This window comes from Chrysochloris asiatica, unplaced genomic scaffold (genome assembly GCF_000296735.1).
Source record: "Chrysochloris asiatica unplaced genomic scaffold, ChrAsi1.0 scaffold00160, whole genome shotgun sequence".
In the NCBI taxonomy this organism is placed as follows: Eukaryota; Metazoa; Chordata; class Mammalia; order Afrosoricida; family Chrysochloridae; genus Chrysochloris; species Chrysochloris asiatica.
The window spans coordinates 1886742-1908413 of record NW_006408678.1 but is presented as its reverse complement, the minus strand read 5'-3'; the positions used below and the strand labels follow the sequence as shown (position 1 = coordinate 1908413).

General features: G+C 41.9%; 1 protein-coding gene across 1 annotated transcript in view; it reads right to left on the bottom strand.

Moving 5' to 3' along the window:
* Positions 1 to 21672, bottom strand: part of GLT8D2 (glycosyltransferase 8 domain containing 2) — a 39707-nt gene that overhangs the window by 12762 nt on the left and 5273 nt on the right. Inside the window, exons 2-8 of the mRNA XM_006871083.1 lie at positions 20693 to 20785; positions 14414 to 14585; positions 10602 to 10719; positions 8886 to 8970; positions 8170 to 8282; positions 5572 to 5738; positions 4907 to 5019 (exon numbers count right to left, since the gene is read on the bottom strand). Of these exons, the coding sequence (XP_006871145.1) occupies positions 4907 to 5019; positions 5572 to 5738; positions 8170 to 8282; positions 8886 to 8970; positions 10602 to 10719; positions 14414 to 14585; positions 20693 to 20785 (861 nt within the window). The remainder of the gene's footprint in view (positions 1 to 4906; positions 5020 to 5571; positions 5739 to 8169; positions 8283 to 8885; positions 8971 to 10601; positions 10720 to 14413; positions 14586 to 20692; positions 20786 to 21672) is intronic.

Here is a 21672-nt window from a genome sequence, read left to right as displayed (position 1 = left end):
ACACTCCCCCCCTCCCCCCCAGTCTTCAGCACCCAGTCCCTCTCCCTCTCTGGATCCAAAGTCCCCAGCCGCTTCATCACTCCACGTCATCTCATCACTCCACGTCATCGTCTCTGCCTCCATCTCAGGCATCACTGCTTCTCTGGGTAGGGTCTCGCTCTTGGTTTTTCTCCGTTGATGGTCCTAGAGACCTCCGCTCCTAGACTGGAGAGTTAATCAATCCCTTCCTTGCTATAAAACATCTACCTTTACATTTCCAACCCTCACAATCAGTCTTGATAACAATTATTGACTATTGTATCACAAGTGACCCATCTACGTTTCATTTCATCAGCTCCGTCTACACAGATTGGATAGTACTCATTGGAGATTCTGCCTTCCTCCATGCCTCCTGGCTCTAGGTTCCTTCTTGAAATCTTGTAAGCCAGTCACTTCTTGCCTTTGTATTCCACCTCCCCCTACCCCCCACCCCACCCCCCCCATTTTGGATATCCAATGTCCAAGTTGCCCATCTCTGTCTACTCTGTGTGTGTGTGGAGGGGTGAGAATGATTCTTGCTATAAGGATTTGTTCCCTCTTGAGTTACTGCATCCATAGGTGTAGGTCAAGTTCATCAAATTGTATCAGATTACTCTTTTTTTCCTCTTCTTTATTCTCCTGGTTGAGCTCTGATCATCCAGTCATCGAAGCCAGGTCAGGTGGGTACCATCTGCAAGTGGGGGTGTTCTTGTGCATATGCCCTCTCTTCCTATCAGCTGGTAGCTTCACTCTCCACTCTAGTCCTCTGTGGCCACGCCACTGACACTGGGGCCAAGAGTTCCCAGGTCTCCCCACTTTGCTGGCCAACCAGGTCTCCACCAGGGTCCACAGAAGCCCACCGAACATTGTAGGGCTTAGCTTGCCGCTTCATTGCTGCTTTTACACCACCTCCCCCTATCGGTGATGAGTGTGGTCACCAATCAGAGCATGTATTTCCGTTGAGTCTTAGTCTTGGAAGGGGGTTTGCACTGAGGGGACCCGACCACTTGCCTTGATGTTTCCTGGGCAAGCAACTTGTTCTTGTAGTAACAGTCCATCTGCCTCTATTGTTTTGCATTTTTCCTGTAGGTCTTTCTTTCAAGAAGTATCTTCTGTTCTTCTAGCCGCTTACAGGATTATTTTTAATGACTACATAGTACATAGAGTGGCTGTATGGTTATTTGCTTATTACAGACATTTTGGTTTCTCTCCCTTAATAAACATAAACATACAGCACAATGCATGTGTGCAAATATATTAGGAAAAAATATCTTACAGGTGTAATTGCTGGATTGAAAGGTGTGTGCCTTTTAAAATGTGATGTTGTTAAGTGCCATCTAGTCAGTTCGACCTCATGGTAACCCTGTATAGTATTTCCAAGGAGCGGCTGGTGAGTTTGAACTGCTGACCTTGCAGTTAGCAGTCCATTGCTTACCCTACAGCACCAGGACTCCATAGATACTAAATTTTGTATCCAAAGACGTATCAATTTATCCTTCCACCAAAGATTTATAGGAGTTCTTGTTTATCTCCTTAAATAGTAACGAGACTAATAATAAGATCTGTTGTTTTAAACAGTTAATCCCTGTTTGAATATAATTCTGCTTATAAGTAATCTCAAATTATACATTTACCGTAATATTATTACCATTCTCAGAATATTTTTAGAATACTTTGCTAGAATTATTAATGTAATGTTTCTTATTCTCTATGATGTTAAAAATATCCTCCTTGAAATATGATACAAGGAGGCTTCAAAAAGTTCTTGGATAAATTTCCATGATCTTTTGTTTTTCAGCTTTTTATTGTGATTTAGGTAAATATTGAAAAAGCGTTTACAGAGCATACTGTCAGATTTATATTCAGCGTTCCATACACATTTTGTTTCAGCTCATTGAGTGTAATCTCCCACCCCACAGTGCTTCATCAATGATTCCACTTCTTGTGTTTTCTGTTTCCATTCCTCCCTGAGGCTATAGTCCCAAGTCCCCAAGCCCAGCGATTCAGTCCCTCAGGTGTTTGGTTATGTCTAAGAAGTTTTCATAACTTTGTCCCCTGAAAAGTTGTATTGTCTTTTTTAATTCTGTTTCCCCACAAACTTTTTGAAGCCCCTTCATATTTTAACAACTGACAGTCCATTGAGTAAAGATGGAGTCCGGGTATGTTGTTCTGGTTTAATGTGTGATAGAAAACACACACACACACAATCTGGCTTTTATCATTCATAAATTAGCCATGAAGGCAGGAACTTGGTATTTAAGTCTATAGTAGCATAACTGGGATAATTATCAGCATCTAAAGAGTCTACATAGAAACTGTTGTAGGATAAGTAGTGGATTTTTAACCACAAGGTTGGTGGTTCAAACCCACCAGCTTCTTGAAAACCCTATACCGGGTTGCTATGGATCGAGTTGATGGTACCTAACAACAACAAAAAGAGTCAAAACAAGAAAATACCCATTTGGAAATAGGCGTGTGTGAAAAGTCTACTAAGCAGATCCCTCAACTTCATGACCAAAGGGCTCTCTAGTACGACTTCAGAGGGGTTTCATATTTTGGGTAATAAATTGCTTTTAGCTAAATCTATTTCATAAATTTTTAAAACTATAAGCCTCCTTTTTTAGACTCAAACTTAACCCATTAAGCCGGTTACATTGAATTGATTCGGATTCAATGACCCAATAGACTAGAACTGCCCCATAGGGTTTCCAAGGCTGTAATCTTTATAGAAAGCAGACAATCACAGCTCTCTTCCATGAAGTGGCTGGTGGGTTTGACCCACGCTTTACACCCTTTAATGTTGACTGGTTTTCTGTTCCAAAACGTGGTGGTAGTTGTGTGTCTCTGAGTTGAGTTTGACTCATGTGACTCTATAGGGTTTCTGAGGTGGTAAATATCGGAGCAGAAAGCCTCTTCTTTCTCCCACAGATTGGCTGCTGGACTCATACAGCTGACCTTGTGGTTAGCAGCCCAGAGCATAGACGATTAAGCCACCAGGCCCATTCAAATGCAGTGGATTCTTTTCAAATGATTTCGACATAGATTTACTTGGAAGAACCATCCCTGATTCTAAAACCTTCAGAGTAACTGTAGGTTCTATTAATCTGGCCCTTCTTACTTGTTAATAAGTGAAATGTTTCTTAAAGTGTAATTCTGAGTCTGTTCCAAGATCGTAAAATGCTCTAACCCTAATGATCCAACGTCTGTGTAGCTGTTCCTACACAGCATTTGTTCCAGACAGTCTGATGGGATTTCTCTGTATATTTTTCAAATGGAAATGCTGGTACTTGACCTAACAGTGAACCCAACATTATCAGAAATCAAATCAGTTGGACATGGTGCCCTTAAGTTACTGCACTCAAAGAGAAGGGTACAGAAGTTAAGTGACAGCGGAGCACTGAGAGGAGACCAGGAGGCCAGCTTCACCGTAACTCCAGTCTTTCTTACAAGAAGAGCAAAGGACATACTGGAATCTCTGGGTTATGCAGACAGTTAGCGTTCGACTACTGGCCAAATGGTTGGTGTTTGAACCCTTCCAGTGGCACCTTGGAAGACAAGCCTTGTAATTTGCTTTTGAAGGGTCAAACTTTGCAAACCCTATGGAACTCAGTTCTACTCTGCACACATGCATCGCCATGAGTTGACATCAACTTGACAGCAATTAATAAGATTGTGGGAATCAGAAGTAATAATCATCTTTATTATCTGAACCCAGTTCAGTTCCTGGCAGTGCATTGGGCTCTTGGTAATTGTGAGTCCTAATCTGTCTCCAGTTCCAAAATAGTCCTCAAAACTCTGGAAACAAGGGTTTAAAATGACTCTTTTGGCAACAAAATCTGGACTTGAATTAGTTGGGTGTTTATGATCTTTATCACATATTTTGCTAAAAACAAAAAAACCCCCAACAACCTTAATTATGGGCTAATAACTCAGACCACACAGGGTATATGGCATAACAAAAGATATATTCCTTACCTTTTTTTTTTTTAATGTTTTATTGTGAATTATGTGATAGTTTACATGGGAGAATATTAGCTTTACATTCATCCTATCGTATATCATTTCACTGCCATCGTTATAATCCCCTCCACGCATCATCAACCAACCAAAGGGTATACCCTGCAAGCCTGCCCCCCAGTCGTCTTACCTTTTTAAAACAGAAACATTGCTAAATTTCTCATTTGCTCTGACCCAGTGGCTTTGGATTAGGTTTTGTGATAAGGTGTTTGGATGAATGAGAGCACATATTCTGTGCCAGGCTCTTGTTGTAAACAATTTATATACATGGGTAATTTATTCATTATGAAAACTCTATAAGGGTCTATTTGCTTCAGTTCACAAATGAGGAAATGAAGGCATAGAACTTGAGTTGCTTGCCCTTGAGACAGCAGAAAATTGGGCTTCCACTCCATTTCCTAGAGCCTGACTTTGACAGTAAATCGAGGACTGTTAAGGGACACCTAGAGCCTACGGTTCATAAGGAACTGCTTTGTAAAGCTAGACTTCAATGTCAGGTCTTTAAATTCATCATAAATCCTTATGCTACTTCATTTAGCGGTGTCTCGCTGTGTTGTTAAGTGCCATCAAATTGGTTCTCATAGCAACCCTGTATAGGGTTTCCAAGGAACAGCTGGTGGGTGTGAACCACCAGCCTTATGCTGAGATTACTGCAAAAAGTAATGACTAGTGAAAAAGTTTTCACAGTGAAAGTTCTGTTAACTATAGCTAATGCTTACTGAACATAAGCTACACGCTAGACATCAGTGTAACTGCTTCTCACGAATTCTTAGAGATCAGCCCTCCAGGTAGGCACTAGCTCTCTCATTGGCTGTTCGCTGGGTCTATAACATGTACAGTTGTATGATTTTTTTTTTTCTACAGTACTTACCCAGGTGCCTTATGTGCCACAGGGGGTTGATGGCAGAGTATTTCCCGTGAAACACAATCAGCATTGGGGAAGTGGCCACCCCTCCACCCAGGGAGCTGCTGTAGAGGTTTTCCCTAAGAAACAAAATCAAAAAGTGACATAGGGCGTGGGACAGCCACAACAATAAAATGGGGTCTAATCCTTGAAAGGAGCCTGCTAACCGCAAACCCACCACTGCTCCTCAGGCACACCAAACACGGTCACTATGAGTTGTTTACCAACTCCACAGCATGTAACTATATAACGAAAGTTACATATTTTTAAAAATTCAACCTCCAAAACCAGAGATGTCTTTACAGAATAATCCTTAACAAATCGCTATAAGAAGGAGAAAGTCAACTAAGACCAACGAGGACCTGCAACGGAAAGTTCACTAGGATTCTGGGAAAAGATGTGAAGTTGCATTATTAAACTATTAGGAAAATGCTTACTAAGGATCCCTTGTTCTACTTTATGTTTTTGAGAATAGGTTTCCACCTACTGCTTTCTCACTGGTGCATCTATGAGAACTTCTGACCTAATATGTCTGTGAAATAATATTCTAATCGCTGAACTATGCACAGAAGATCAACTGGGATAATTTTGTACTCAGACCTGGAAAAAATGTTAGGGAAGTTTATACATACTCCACATTTTTTTGCATCCATTTTTCCAGTTGTTTGGTGATTCGCTGGTGCTTCCATTCTGTCATGTTGGCAACGATCACACCGGGATTGAAGGAGCAGGTGCTGGGGCTAATGCCAAGGTCTTTTATGGTCTTCTTCCGGTAATCCAGATACCCCAAATATGTATTCTGTAAAGGAGCAGGGCATGCATGCCTTTAACCAATGCCTCTTAATGAAAACTTGGTTCTGGGAAAGGGACCATTTTCTTGTACAGTGTCTCCAGGTTTTCCTCCTGGGTCACTTCTTATGCCTTTGTTGGTTTCCCCTCATGTCCCTACCCTCTGAATGCTTAGTGGCCCAGTCTCTGGGCCAGTATCTGTTCCTTTGTCCAGCACTCACTTCCTAGGCAGCCTCATCCAGCATCATGACTCTGAATACCACTCAGGTTAACAGTCCTGACCTGTCCTCTGGATTTACAACTCCTGCCACATCTGCCTACTCAATGTGTCCTGGATGCTTCACGAGGCATCTCCAGTTTACACGCAGACAGGATAATCCCAAGCCTATCCCTAAAACTTTCCTACAGCCTGTCCCAGCTCGTTAGTGGCAACTGTATCCATCTAGCTACTTAGGCTAAAAACTCAAGGTCATTGAGTCATCCTTGATGCTTTTCCTCACACTTCAAATCAGTCAGCAAATCCTGTTGGTCCTACCTTCAGAACACATGCAGAAGCTACCCACGTTCCACTGCCTCCATTGCTGCCCTCCTGGTCCAGACCACCAACCATTACCTCTCACTGGACTTCTGACCAGTATTCCTGCTTCTATCTTTACCAACCTATGCTGTCTCCATATCACTTCTTTGCTCAAAGCCCTTCAATGGTTTCCCAATTCATTCAGAGTAAAAACCAGGGTTCCTAAAATAGCCTATCATGCCCTATGTCATCCATCTAGCGCTCCATGACCTCTCTTTAACTTCATTGGTTATTCTCCCCTAAATCCCTCTGCCACCTTGTCCCTTTAATACACAAGACACCTGACTCAGGACCTTTACACTTGCTGTTATCTCTTCCTGAAATGCTTTCCCCTAAACATCTGCATACATGGCTCTCTCAGTGTCACCATTTCAGTGCCACCTTCCCGGGCCACCCTGTTTAATATGCAACACCCCACCTGCATTTTGATTCTCTATTAAACATTTTACTTCTTTGTTTACTGTCTGTCTCTGCCCACGAGAATGTAAGCTACACAAAGGTAAGAATTTTCATTTGTTCAGTGTATCAACAGTCCCTGGCACATAGTAAAAGCTAAACAATCCAATCCCATTGCCATTGAGTTGATTCTAACTCATAGTGGCCTTATCCTGTGGTTTCTGACACTGTAACTTTATGGGGCACATAGTAAGCACTCAATAAGTACTTGCTGAATGAACGTGATATGAGGCAGGACATACAGTTTCACCTATATAGATCGTCATGACCTACCTCAATGTGATGCTCAAATACGACACAGAAATAATGGGAGCACTTGAGCACCTTCTATGTGCCAGGCCCTATTTTTAAGAATTTTGCATGAATTACCTCACTAATTGTATGTAGTAGCTTTATATGTATTAACTTATTTAATCCCCACAATAACGCTACAAGGAAAATATGATAGTTATGTCTACTTGGTCAATGAGGAAACAATTAGTTAAGTAAACTTCCCAAAGTCTCAAAGCTAGTAAATGATGGAGCCAAGATGTAAACCAGGCAGGTCTGGCTCCAGAACCTCAGCCTGAAAGTGTGCCCCATCTTCTTCAATGTCACAGATAGAAAGTTGTTTGCTGGGCCTTTTTTTGAACAACAGCATTTAATTCGTGTACTTTAAAATGATTCTGTTCCTTTTCATGGTACACATAGGTTCAACATTCCTACTTTGGACTCCTGGTATGACGCTGTAAGATTGGTGCTGGACTGCAATCCACAAGGTTGGTTGTTCAAACTCAGGCTGTACAGGCATGCTACGAGTTAGAATCTACTAGACGGCACTTAACAACAAGGAGATTTTTCTTTAATATGACTGTCAAAACTCTGAAAATAGAACCGAAGTCCAGCGATGGTTTCTTTTACAGAAAATATCATCTCTGCCATAGAGTGTGGTTCTGAGCAACCTTGATGGCCACAATTGTCATTTTGGAAGCATTGACTTCATGCCAGACACTTTATATTATGGGATTTCATCATAAGGTGTCCTGGTGGTGCAACAGCTGCGAATCACCCAGCTGTCCATGGGAGAAAAGATCCGGTGATCTGCCCCTATAAAGATGACAGCCACATCTGTCACATGCAGTTGCTACTAGGTAGAATCAACTCAATGGCACCCAGTGATACTTTATCAGAACTCACAGAAACACAACTACATAGAGACTATGGATGCCTTTTTTCAGGTAAGGAAAGTGGAACTTTTCAGGGTTAAGTAACTTGCCCCAGAGTCAGTAAGGGGTGGAGCTGGAGTTTGGCCCCTTCTAGCAGTCCAGATTGACCACTGGGGCTCTTGAAGGTGTTGGTTACACAGGGAAAGAGAGGAGAGAGAAGGAGAGCAGAGAGCAGAGTTAGGATGCCCGAGAGCTGTGTCCACCTGCAGGCCCACTAGTCTGGTTATGTCCTGGGCAGTGGGCAAATCGCAGTCATCGGAAAAAGCTGCAGCATGTCCCAGGGTCAAGGGGGTGTCGTACAGTTCTTGGATATCACCTGCATTTAGAAACACCAGGAGTTAAAACAGTATAGCATTTGTTTTAGAGCTAGATAGGGCCTTAGAGTCTAAACAGTTCCTGATTTTGCTATGGGGAAAAAGTCAAAGGTGGGATCCTTGATTTCAAGTGGCTTGGCATTATACTCAATAAGAACAACTCATATCAAATCCACTTGTGTAATATATTCAGATTAGCATTGGTTAAATGTCTGTTCTGTTGCTAGGTAGCACAAGAATGCAATCCTATTTGCATGTGGGAGACATAGACTGAAACACTGAAATACCAAAACACCTAAGAATGTCATCCGAGAGAGAGACTCACTTCCCATGTGTGTGGATGCAGAGAAAGGAAAGGCTACTGAGATATTTACTGCAGATGTTGACAATATGAGAACAGTCCCTCAGAAAGTTAACTGATTGTCCCGGGAAGCAAGGATCAGCCCCTGCTTTGGGAATGTACCCACAATGTAAACAGTACCATACTTACAACTTGTGTAAATAATCAAATTTACTGGGCAACTATTTGGAAAAATGAAGAGACACAGTCGTTCTATTTATCAGCTTTTCCTTTTCCCAGTGTGCTTGGCAGTCGGTGAGTGTACCTTGTACAATGACATCATCGTCCACATAGATGACTTTCTCGTGTTGGTGGATAAGCAGAGGGAGGTAGAATCGAACAAAGTTCAGCTGTTAAAGCAGCAAAAAAAACCAACAGTGAGACAGAGGCATGTGGCTCAGTCTTCCAAGGGTGCTAGAGAGATGGTTTTGACTGTGGCCACGGCTCAGCTCTGAGTTTGGATCAGAATCAAGCAGTATGATTCTCAGCTGGGGTGCCTCACTGAGCTTCCTGAGACTGATTTCTGGGGCTGCAATCAGCGCTGCCAGGTTAATGACCCTCCTAGATCCAAAATTCCTCACCACTGAGGGTGTCTCCATTCACCGTGAAGTGCTGTAGTGGGAGTCATACAGGCTTCCATGTCAGTTTTTGAGGCCACAGAGCACCTCCTCCCTTTGATTTGTGACTGCCAACTCAACACACATGTGCACATGTCATCCAAGCACCAAGCTCAACCTGTCAGCTCTGGGGTGGGGAATCTTTTTTCTGCCAAAGACCATTTGGATATTTATAACATCATTCGTGGGCCACACAAAATGATCAACTTGAAAATTAGCCTGCTATTATATATGATGGCTGGCACTGTGCTTGCCTTGGCAGGGCCAGATCAAATGATTTCTTGGGTTTTACATGGACTGCAGCCAGATGTTCCTCACTCCTGTCTTAGCTCCTTGACCCAGAAAGAGGTCATAGAAGTGTGAGGTGCGGACGGAATACCAGCTTTATGAGCGACAACACCCTTCCATCCTAAGTCCCATCATAGCATGGTTCCCACTCTGACAATAAATATCTGGAATTGGGAAGACACTGAATGAGCAGACAGGGAGCACACAACTTGGTCAATTTTCAAGGATGTATTTGAGAAACAGGCATCTCCAGAAGGTGGGCTGCCTTTTCTGTAAGACTGTCATAAAAATACCGATCTGTATGCAGTCGGCAAAGGGTTCCTTTTGTAAGAACTTTTGCAGTAAAAGACTTTAACCTTTCCAGCGCTAGGAAAAAAAGTTGACGCTTCCTGAAAATTGTATCTCATTTGATATTGTAAAGTATGCAATCTGTCAGACTATGTTTTTCCTTCACCACTGGGATACTTAGAGCTAAGTTTAATGTGCACGTTTAGATTTTCATTCCCGACCTCATTGCCTGCCTCACCCCCACAGGTGTATTCACATACTTAATGCATCTTTTGTTCTTTACTTCTTCTTTAATAATTTCACGATATTTATGTAAACCATTGTAAATCCTTTCTGGAGCTGGTGGCTTATAAATTATAAAGAAGCTGAGTTTATTGGGAATGTAACACCCTGAATACCCCAAACTCAACCTACTGCCATCGAGTTGATTCCGACTCGTAGTGCCCCTATAGAACAGGGTCCAACTGTTCCCCAGGTTCCTTACATTGTAAACCTTTACGGAAGCAGACAGCCTCATCTTTCTCCTGAGGAGAGGCTGGTGGGTTTGAACTGCTGACCTTATAGTTTGAACTTGCTGCTTCAGTCCGTCTACATCTCAGTGATCAGCAACGATAAATGATAAGGACAGTGAGAAATGATACATTAAAAACAAACATAAACTAGGAAGCACACGAATCCTCAAAGTCCCAATAGCTAAGATGCTTCTAACAGGTCTTTGCAGAACGTTTCCACATTGACCAGTGGGCTCACCGAGGGCTTTCACCAGCATGTGCAAGATTCCTACTCACAGGCTGAAGCAATTCAGGCCTTGAGGAGTCAGGTCTGATCTTCCCTTTGAGCACCATTGGGTTGAATTCCACAATTTTAAAGTTGATTTCTCTCAGCTTAGAATGTTCAATCCATTTTCTAAAGAGACAGAACAACAAACAAACAAAAATTCTGTTGCCTCAGGGTCAATCTGTTGTCTCTTTGTTGTCAGCTGCCGTGGAGTTGCCCCAAACTTAAGGCAATGCTATGCACAAATTCAGCATCACAGCGACAAGCTAACTTCTACTGACAGACACCTGTGCGTGAGGTACCTTGGCCAGGACTTGAACCTGGGTCTCCTGCATGCAAGGCAAGAATTCTACCACTGGACTTCCAATACCTCATCTTCGGTTCCTTAGAAAGTTACAGATAAAATGTGTGAAATTGTAGTACAGTTTAGTCTACAAATTCTCCTGAATTTTCTCCCATCTGATCTGGCTTCAAATCTCATATTTTCTTTCTTCATTCTCATAACTCTTTCAGCAAAGGAAATAAAGCAAAAGGGTAATAGCCAAATATCCCCCAGATCCAAATAATCTGAACTGGAAACTGGAAGAAGAAGAAATGTTCCTTCTTTCTTACAAAGTGTGAGTTTTTATGATGGCCTCCACCTCACTGAGAGCTCCACGGCTGTTAATAGTAGACTAAGCAAATGATCAGCAATAATATATGATAAGGACAGGGAGAAATGGTGCAATGAAGACCACGTAGTATACATAATCCTCATAGTCCAGGAACTAAGGGACATTCAAGAGTGGAGACAAAGGACTGTGGGGTGTACCCTTTGGTTGTTTGATGATGCATGGAGGGTATTGTAATCATTGCAATGAAATGAAATATGATAAGATGAACGCAAAACTGATGTTCTTCCATGTAAACCCACATAATTCACAATAAAAACTAAAAAAAAAGAGTGGAGACAAATGTCTCATATATTAGTACCTTCTGATCGTGTCATTGCCCAAAATACTGCAATTATATGGCACTGTGGCTCAGCATTGGATTGCGAACCACAAGGTTGGCAGTTCAAATCCACCAGCTGCTCCTCAGAAACCCTATACAGGGTCGCTATAAGTTGGAACCAACTTGATGGCCCCTTAATACCAACAACAGCATATATATATCTAGGAGTCCTGGTGTGGAGCTGTAGGATAAAGCATTGGACTGCAAGCTCAGTTTCAACCACAAGGTCAGTGGTTCAAAATCACCAGCCGCTCCTTGGAAATGCTAGACAAGGTGGCTACAACTCGGAACCAAGTCCATGGCACTCAACAACAACAACATGCATATCTATCTATCTATCTGTCTATCTATCTATCTATCTATCTATCTATCTATCTATCTGTCTCTCTGTCTGTCTGTCTATCTGTCTGTCTGTCGTTATCTATCTAGCTATCTAGCTATATATGAGGAGTTCTGGTATGGTGTTGTAGGATAAACACTGGACTGCTAAGTGAAAGACTGATGATTCAAATCCACCAGCTGCTCCTTGGAAACCCTATACAGGGTCACTATGAGTCATAACCAACTCAAAGGCATTTCAAAGCAACAATATATATGGAGTCCTGGTGTGGCGCTGTACAATAAGCACTGGACTGGTAACCACAAGGTTGGTGGTTCAAACCCACCAGCTGCACTTAACAAGAACTATATACGCGCTGACCTTGTGATTAGCAGCCAGTGCTTATTCCACAGTGCCATATAATTACAGGCGCTATAATAATATGCATAATCAGGACTCTCTCTCTCTCTCTGTACAGGGTCCCTATGAGTTGGAACTGACTCAGTGGTATTTAATAGTAACAATATGTATATAAACATATATATGTATATAGATAGATAGATATCAAAAAAAGTAAACAAAATATGTATGAAATGTTGAATGGAAAATTGATTTGCTCTGTAAACCTTCACCCCATTCGCAATAAAAAAGTTTACAAAAGAGAAGCTAATGGCTAAGAAGGAAAACAAAGCAGTTGCTGCCAAGTCAGTTCTGACTCGGGGTCTGCCCAGAGGAGAATTGCGCTTTGTAGGATTTTCAATCACTGTGATCTCCTGGGCCTCACTTCTCAGTGAACTCAAAGGGCCAAACTTTGGCTGAGTAGCCAAGTGCTTAAACATTTGTACCAAAGTAATACAAAAATACGTTTTCCTTATGAATGATGGAAATAGCAAATACTTGATATTGTCCTTCACCACTTCTCTTTTTAATTCCTTCTTTCTCCTCAGAGATAGTTACTGCTAACAAGTTGATATTTTATCAGTTGTTTTTCTTTACAGAAATGTAGAGAGATGGATGGATGACACATTATAATAAATACACATGACTTGTCCACATTTATAGTTTGGAATTTTAAATTTTCATAAAATGGATCCTACTCTATGAATTAAGAGGTTTTTCTACTTAGTAACATGCCTTGAGGATTTCATTTGTCAGTATATGCAAATTGACTTATTAATTTTTAATAATATAATTTGAAAATAAGTCCACACTTAATTTAAATAATTTCTCATAATCGAACATTTAAGCACTTTCCTAATGTTTGCTATTTCACATGATGCTAAAATTAATGTAATTTTACATACATTTTGACACTATGTACTAGAATCTTTGTAGATTCCTAGAAGTGGAAATGGTGAATCACATTTTATACACGTAACATTTTAACAGATATTGCCACACTTGCAGCCTGCCTCTGTAACATTTTACAGCTTCAGAAAGCTTCTAGAGCAATTCTGCTCCATCCTGGAGGTTCACTATCAGGAAGAGTCAATTCGTAGGCACTGGGTAAACCCTCTATAAATTTGTTGGTTTAAAAAAAAGTTATGAGGTATCCATTGTATAAGGAGTCCTGGTGTGGCACTGTGGGTTAATGCGCTGGACCCCTAAGTTGGTTTGAGCCACAAGGTTGGTGGTTCAAGTTCACCAGCCGCTCCTTGGAAACCCTATACAGGGTCACTCTGGGTCAGAACCAACTCAATGGTACTTAGCAACAACACTCAATTATGTTGTGTAAAATAGGAATGAAAATGCCCATTTTTCTACACTGGATAGTGTCAATTTGTTACCAATCAGCTACGTGAGTAATTGTATTCCATTGTGTTCATTTGATTTCCCTGGTCAGCAGTTTAAACCCGCCAGCCTCTTCAAGGGAGAAAGATGAGGCTTTCTGCTCCTACAAAGATTTATAGTATAGCCTTGGAAACTCTATACAAGGTCACTGTGAGTTGGAACCGACTTAACAGCACCTAACAACAATATTAGAAACATAGAACATCTTTTCATGTTTATTAACAATTTGCATTTTTTCTTCTGTGAATTGCTCACAGGTTAAGAAAGCAGGGAAAAGAAAAACTATTTTAGAAAGAAATCTTTTCATATAAGCTAGTTCATAATTTGGATTATTTGGTTTGCTAGACAATTTGCTCCTGCAGAATGATGCATTTCCATACTGGATTAATGAGGCTTTAAAGAATTTCCTTATCTAGGCTACACATTTGTCTGGGCACCACATCGACCTTGTTGTTGTTGTTGTTAAGTGCTGTTGAGTTGGTTCCGACTCATAGCAACCCTGCATAGGGTTTTCGAGGAACAGCTGGTAAGCTTGAACCACTGACCTTGCCGTCCAGTGCATCAGCCCACAGTGCCACACCAGGATGCTGACTTTATTTATTTTTTTAACCTCTCCATTAATTTATCAAGTTAAAAAAAAAAAAAGAATATTCATTCAAGGAACAATAAGGAAACTGAAAACAAAATACAAACCCCCAAGGTCTATCCTGCACAAATTACCGTATTCGAGATAGAGTGTTGCGGAGTCCAACGACATAGAACAGAATGTTGGCATCGGTGTTGCTGTAGATACTGTTGATTGCAGCCATGGCAGCAGCCATTCTGCCTGCCGCTGCACAAATCACCACGGGGATTTCCTCTTCTACCTCCTCAGGCATCTCAGAGTCATCATCTAGAAACATCAAAAGCAGTATCTTAGGCCATCCCGTTCAATCGGAAAGAATTTCACAATGAAGCCAGATTTACTTGTCTTCTACACTCATGGAGAAAGATGGCACAGTGTGGGAGAGACAACCAATTGTTCACCAATATCCACTCTCCTTCTTCTCCTAGAAATGTCGTTGTCGTTAGGTGCCGTCAAATCAGTCCTGACTCATAGAAACCCTGTATAGGGTTCCTGAGAAGTGGCTGGTGAGTTTGAACTATTGACCTTGAGCTCAAACTGACCTTGAGGTTGAGAGCTTATCCTATGGTGTCATGCCAGGATTCCTAGAACTCTGGAATTTTAGCTGGCACATAAGACTATTATTCCCAGACTCCCTTGCAGCTACCTATCACCAGTTTCCGATTGTAATGGTTATGAGTTAGGCTGCTAACTTCAAGGTCAGCAGTTTGAAACTACTAGCAGTTCCACAAGAGAAAGATGAAGCTTTCTGCTTCTGTAAAGATTTACATCCTTGGAAACCCTATACAGGTTCGCTATGAGTCAGAACCAACTCCACGGCACACCACCACCACCACCAGGATATTAGTGCATGTAATGTGTGTAACTACTGGGTCTTCCCTTAAAAGTAATGTGCTCTCATGTTAACTTGGATGACAGGAAGGCAATTAGCAATAAGAGAGAGGTTGGCAGAAGAATGACGAAGACAAGTGACACACAGGGAGGAATGCATATGTTAAAGGGGATAAAAGTAACTACAGTTATATACACAACAATGTTCTGTGGTAAATACATGGACAGATAAACAGGCTGAACAGGTATGGGAGAGTGGGAATATACCAACAAATTTATAAGGGTTTTACAAAGGATATTTGTACAGGAGTATTTACCTATGCTGCAAACATACCAATGAATACAGTGGAGCATGGTGGGGGTGGTTGTGTGTTGTAGAGTCAGTTCTGACTCACAGCGACCCTGCACAGGGTTTCCGAGGCTATAAATCTTTTTGGTAGCAGAAAGCCTCCTCTTTCTCATGCAGAACAGCTGGTAGTTTTGAACTGCTGACTTTGTGGTTTGCAGCCTGATTTGTAACCACTATGCTACCAGAGCTCCTTACATACAGGGGGCAAAATGATGAAAACTTCTTAGACATTATCAAATGTCTTGAAGCAATAAGTTGCTGGACCTGGGGGCTCAAGACCATAGTTTTTGGTAACATCAGGGTCAACTGTTATAAGATCATCTACAAAGACAAAATTCTACATCCTACTTTGGTGAGTAATGACTGGGATCTTAAAAGCTCATGAGTGGCTATCTAAGATGTAACTATTGGTCTCTCCAGGTGTGGAAGAAAGAAGAGTGAGAAAAGTTGAAGGTGCTTGGCATTAATTACGCCAATAGACTAATGGAACACATGAACATCAGTCTTCACACCTCTGAGGCCAAAAGAACTAGATGGTGCCTGACGACCACTACCAACTGTTCTAAAATGAATCACATTAGAAGGTCCTGGATAGAGTAGGAGAAAATGTGGGACAAAACTCAAAATTATAAAAAAGGCTGGGCTTACTGGTCAGAGAGAAGCTGAAGGAACCCAAGGCTATGGCCCTCAGCCACCCTGCAGGTCTGGAAGGGAACTCACCCTTATGGCCCCATTTTCATCCAAGTGGTAGATAGGAATATAGGGGGATCATAACACTAGTAAGGTATGTTCACCATGGAATGGTCAACCATTCAGGATCAGAAAGGCAACAGTAACCTAAGGACAAAGTTGAGAAGGGATGGGAAGGAGGTTGGAATGGAAACAGGAATCCCAGGGAGGAAGCTGGATAGTTGCTGTTACATGGAGGGGATTGCAATCATTGAGATGAAACAAAGTGTAGGATTTATTGAATGCACAACTAGCGATATGCTTTGTAAGCCTTCCCTCAATTCACAATAAAAAGTTTCAAAAAATGAAAGTAATGTGCTTTGGAAAAGTCAGCTCATCAGGGCAAACCCCTTTATAAGACAAAACCAAAGGGAACACATGAACAGTTTTGTAGGCATGCTGGCGACCATCCTAGACAACTTGTGAGTGGAAGGGAGGTAAATGTAGCAAAGACATGGGCAGAGAATGGCCACGTTCCATAGACACCTGATGACCTTGAGATGAGAGAAGAGGATGGGCTGGCTATTTAAAGTTCAGGGAGATGTGTGAACTCCGGAGCCCAAAGTCACTGACCTAGTCACTAGGGCCTAGAGTTAAGAGTGAAGCAGCCAGTTGGTCTGAAGAGAGGGGAGATGTGTGAGAACTCTCAACCTTGCAGACAGTACCCATTTTATGACACAGGATATCTTGCTGACCAGAATTCAAGTAGATGAAGATACAGCAGTATGATTCAGTGAGAAAGCGTAAATTGCTACAACCTGATTTACTGGATCTTTGCTTATGGATGAGGCTGCCCCAAATTCCAACCAAATAAGGAAGAATTCTTCATATCAAGCAAGGATCATGCCTGCCTGCCTCCTCCGTACATGGGGCTGACATGGATGGGCAACTTCAGCTATCAAAATTGGGGGGCTATAAAGGCACAAACTAGCTGTCTTACAAGCTTTTATGAAAGTACTTAGTGTCAGGACAAGGGGAGTAAGATAGAAACCCTACTGAATTGTTTTCCTCTTGTCCAGATGGGTCTGGTGATGAGGGGATAAGATTTTATGATTTATTTGTTAGTAACTGTTATCAGGTTTAACGGCGATCGTCACAACCGCAAATGTAGAAAAGGTGTAACTAAAAAAGGGGAGCAGTTCATTTGTCATTTCAGGAACAGAGGACCCTAGGACCTTCATGAGGGAGGAACATGAGAGGAGCAAGGGATCGTAGCCAAAAAAGCGGCAACAACAGAGATGGTGGCAGAGACAATGGCATGGAGAGACGGAATAGCAGAGGACTATAGGCCCAAGGACTGAGAAAGGCAGTGTGCCTGTGGGCAGGAGGTTGGCTTGCAAAATGTGCCCTTTGGACATTTAAATGAGTATATATTTTCAATGTGGTAGGTGCACATAAAAAAAAAAAAAAAAAAAAAGGTAATGGAGATAAATATTGTTGGCTGATGATACATGGCGGGGATTGTAATCATTACAATGATACAATGATTTGCTGAATGTAAAATTGACAATCTGCCCTGTAAGCCTTCACTTACTCAACACACAATGAAAGCTTAAAAAAAATAAATAAAATGAAAAAGTAATGTGCTTCATTTCCCCATTTCCTGGACCACAAAGTGGAAGTTACCTCCTTATGTCTTATTGCTGTACTAGAGCAATAGCATAGAAGGAGTCTTGATTTGGATGAAGTCGTATGAGTCGGAACCAATTCAATGGCACCTAATAATAACTCAGTCCTTACTCATGATTGGAGTCTTGATTTGGATGAAGTCGTTATGAGTCGGAACCAACTCAATGGCACCTAATAACAACTCAGTCCTTACTCATGATTGGATGTATCTCCTGCAATTTAATTGGTTACATGTTTTTCCTTTCTCACCTATTACACTCACTGTTCTGTGAAGACAGGACGGTATCTTGTTTATCTCTGTATCCTATGCATCTAACCCAGTGCCTGGTTGATTCTCAATACATTTTGCATGGATAAATGAGTTTTTAGATCTCTGTATCTGAAAACTTACCATACTGCACTGGCAGAATCTATTTCTGTCTGTAACCTCCACTAGACTATAAGATCATTAGGCTATCTCTACCGATTCTGGCACCAAGTGTTCAATGAAAGTTTGCTAAAAAGAAGTGACAGAAGAATGAACGAATCTTTTTTGGAAGAAGTACAGCCCTGTTGTTCCTTGGAAGAAAGCAAGGATGGCAAGACTTTGTCTCTCGTCCTTCAGACATGTTAACAGGAGGGACTCATCTCTAGAGAAAAACATCATGCTTGGTCAAGTGGAAGGTCAGCGAAGAAGAAGATCCCCGGTGAGATGGATAGACACAGTAGCTGCAACTATGGGCTTACACACTGCACAGATTGTGAGGAGGGCACTGAAACGGGCAATGTTTTGGTCTGTTTGACTTAGGTCTCTATGAGCTGGAACTGACTTAATGGCACCTAACAACAACAAAAAAAATGAACAAAACAGAATTGATAGGTTGGTCCCAGAGAACAGGATCCTGGAGGAATGAATCAGGAGCTGTATGTAACTGGGGTGCAAGGAGAAAGGAAGGGTTGACAGGCTGTGGCAGTACCTGGCTCAGGGTGAGGTCTTTAGCAGGCTGCAGACACAATGAGATAGAGGAAGGTGTCCCCAAGAGTGAGGAACCACAGGAGAAGGTCAAACACCAAGCTTACAGCTCTGTAGCACCTGCCACCCTTTTTAAACTGCTGCTGGTTGTCAGAGGCCAGCAGCTAACCCATGCTAAAAATACTGCTCTCTTAAGCCTCTCCTGAATAGATCAAAGAAAGGTGGGAGAAAAGGTGGGAAACACCTATCAGCTATAAAATCTTTACAAATATTCCAGCCTCGCAGCTTGTTTGAGAATTACTAGTTGTATTATTAGGATCAGATGTGTCAACTGGTGTTTGAGCCAATCCCTTAAAGCTAAACCCATTTTGAATTGTCCAATAAAACACTCAAAACAGCACAGTGAAGGGACTAGAAATGATATTGCCTTAGTGTGTGCCTACAAGTAACTCTTATCAAACTAAGCATATACCTAAAAGAGGTGAAATGTCTGCTCTCCCAAAGCCAAATCTTTGAATCCCATTTCAAGTTAGGATGGTTTTAGCCACATGTATAAATTTGCTTCCCCCGTAATGGTCTGGGAATGAATCAAAACTTGCTTTACTCCAAATTAGAGGAGTGAATCTCAAGAATGAAATTATAAGGATATTATATGGAATGTACTATCAGATTTCATGGAAGGGTATCCTGTTCTCTTTAGCTTTATGACTTCCTAGGGCCTCAGGACATTACCTTATAATGTTGTTAGTGACCCCATTCATGGCAGTGCCATTCACAATAGGAAGAAACACTGCCAGGACCTGTGCCATCCTCATGATCAAATATGGATCAGACCACTGTGAGCCATTGGGTTTTGATGGGATGGTGAACAGAAGTACATCACCAGGTCCTTTTTGCCACTCTGTTTTAGTCTGGGAATCCCACTGAAAGCTGCTCAACATCATAGCAACATGGAAGCCTCCATGATGGACAGAGGACAGCTGTAAATGAAGTGCAGTGACCAGCAATCGAACCTGGGTTTCCCACATAGAAGGCAAGAAATTCTACCACTAAACCACCAATGCCAAACCAGCTGCCATCCAGTCAGCAACTAGTCTTTTCTTTTTAATGTTTTATTGTGAATTATGTGATAGTTTACATGGGAGAACATTAGTTTTAAATTCATCCTATCATATATCATTTCATTGCCATGGTTACAATCCCCTCCATGCATCATCAACCAACCAAAGGGTATACCCTGCAAGTGTGCCCCCAGGTTGTCAGCACACAGCCCCTCTTCCTCTCTGGGTCTAAAGTCCCCAGCTGCTCCATCTCTCCACGTCATCGTCTCTGCCTCCATCTCAGGCATCACTGCTTCTCTGGGTAGGGTCCAGCTCTCCGCTCTTCTCCCTTGATGGTCCCAGGAACCTCCACATCTAGACTGCAAAGACTCCCCTCCTCACTACAAAACATCTACCTTTACGTTTTCAACCCTCACAATCAGTCCTGATAACAATTATTCACTATCGTATCATAAGAGACCTATCCGCATTGCCTTTCATCAGCCCCGCCACAGATTGGATACTACTCAGTGGAAATTCTACCTTCCTCCATGCCCTCTGGATCTATGTTCCCTCTTGAAATCAGCTCCTATTCTTGGTGACCCTGTGTATGTCAGAGTACAACTGTGCTCTATATGGTTTTCAGTGGCTGACTTTTCAGATTCTGACATGTGCTAGAATTGTGAACAATACTGATCAGTCTAGAACTGATTGGAAGGGTTGACCTAGGGTGGTTATTCTACAAGAAGGTCCTCAGGAGCTGAAAAAATTATGACTTACTCTGACCCAAACGAATACCATGTTCCCAGGTATTCCATCTCAGTGAATCCCAGTGCCTGCTTACCTGCTTTGTTCTTGAGCTCAGTTTCCTTATGAACTTTCTTATAAAGAATCATGCAGAGGGTCACAATCAGAAGGCACAGCAACACCTGATTAACTAAAATAAAGGTAGAAACGTGTTAAGGTTTCTGAAAACTGAAATCTTCTGGAAAACTTTGCAGTGGTGGTATGAGCAGATGCCTTCATGACATACCCAGAGTGGTGGCCTGGGACCTTTCTTTCATAAAATGGCAGATAAAGAGTTACTCTAGCTCACTGTTGGTGCCCAAGGATGCAGAGATGTAGTTTAAGGAGGATCTATGGTTGAACCCAGGCTGTTTGAAGGCAGAGTCTTCATTGCCTTTGGAGTGCATGACTATTTTGTTTCAAATCACAGCTACCATTTGTTGTTGTTGTTAGGTGCTGGCAAATTGATTGTGACACATAATAACCTTATGGAACAGACCTAAACAATGCTCGGTCCTGCCCAGTCATCACAACTGTTGATACGTTTGAGTCCATTGTTGCATTCACTGTATCCATCTATCTTGTTAAGAGTCTTCTTTTTAGCTAACCCTCTAGTTTACCATGCATGCTGTCCTTCTCTAGGGACTGGTCCCTCCTGGTAATGTGTCCAAAGTAAATGAAATGAAGTCTCGCCATCCATGCTTCTAAGGAACATTCTGGAAGTGCTTCTTCCAAGTCAGATTTGTTCATTCTTTGGGTTGTTGTTATTGTTAATTGCCATCAAATCAGGTTTGAACCATAGACCTTGTGGTTCACAGTAGAGTGCTTACCCTACAGTGCCACACCAGGAGTCCATTCTTCTGGTTGTTGTTAAGTGCCATAGAGTCAATTCTGACCCATAGTGACCCTGTGTAGGGTTTCCAAGGAGTAGCTGGTGAGCTTGAACCACTGATCTTGAAGGTCAAACGACTTTGTAGTCTGAGGCATTAGCCCACAGAGCCACACCAGAACTCCATGGTATAGTCAACATTAAAAAAA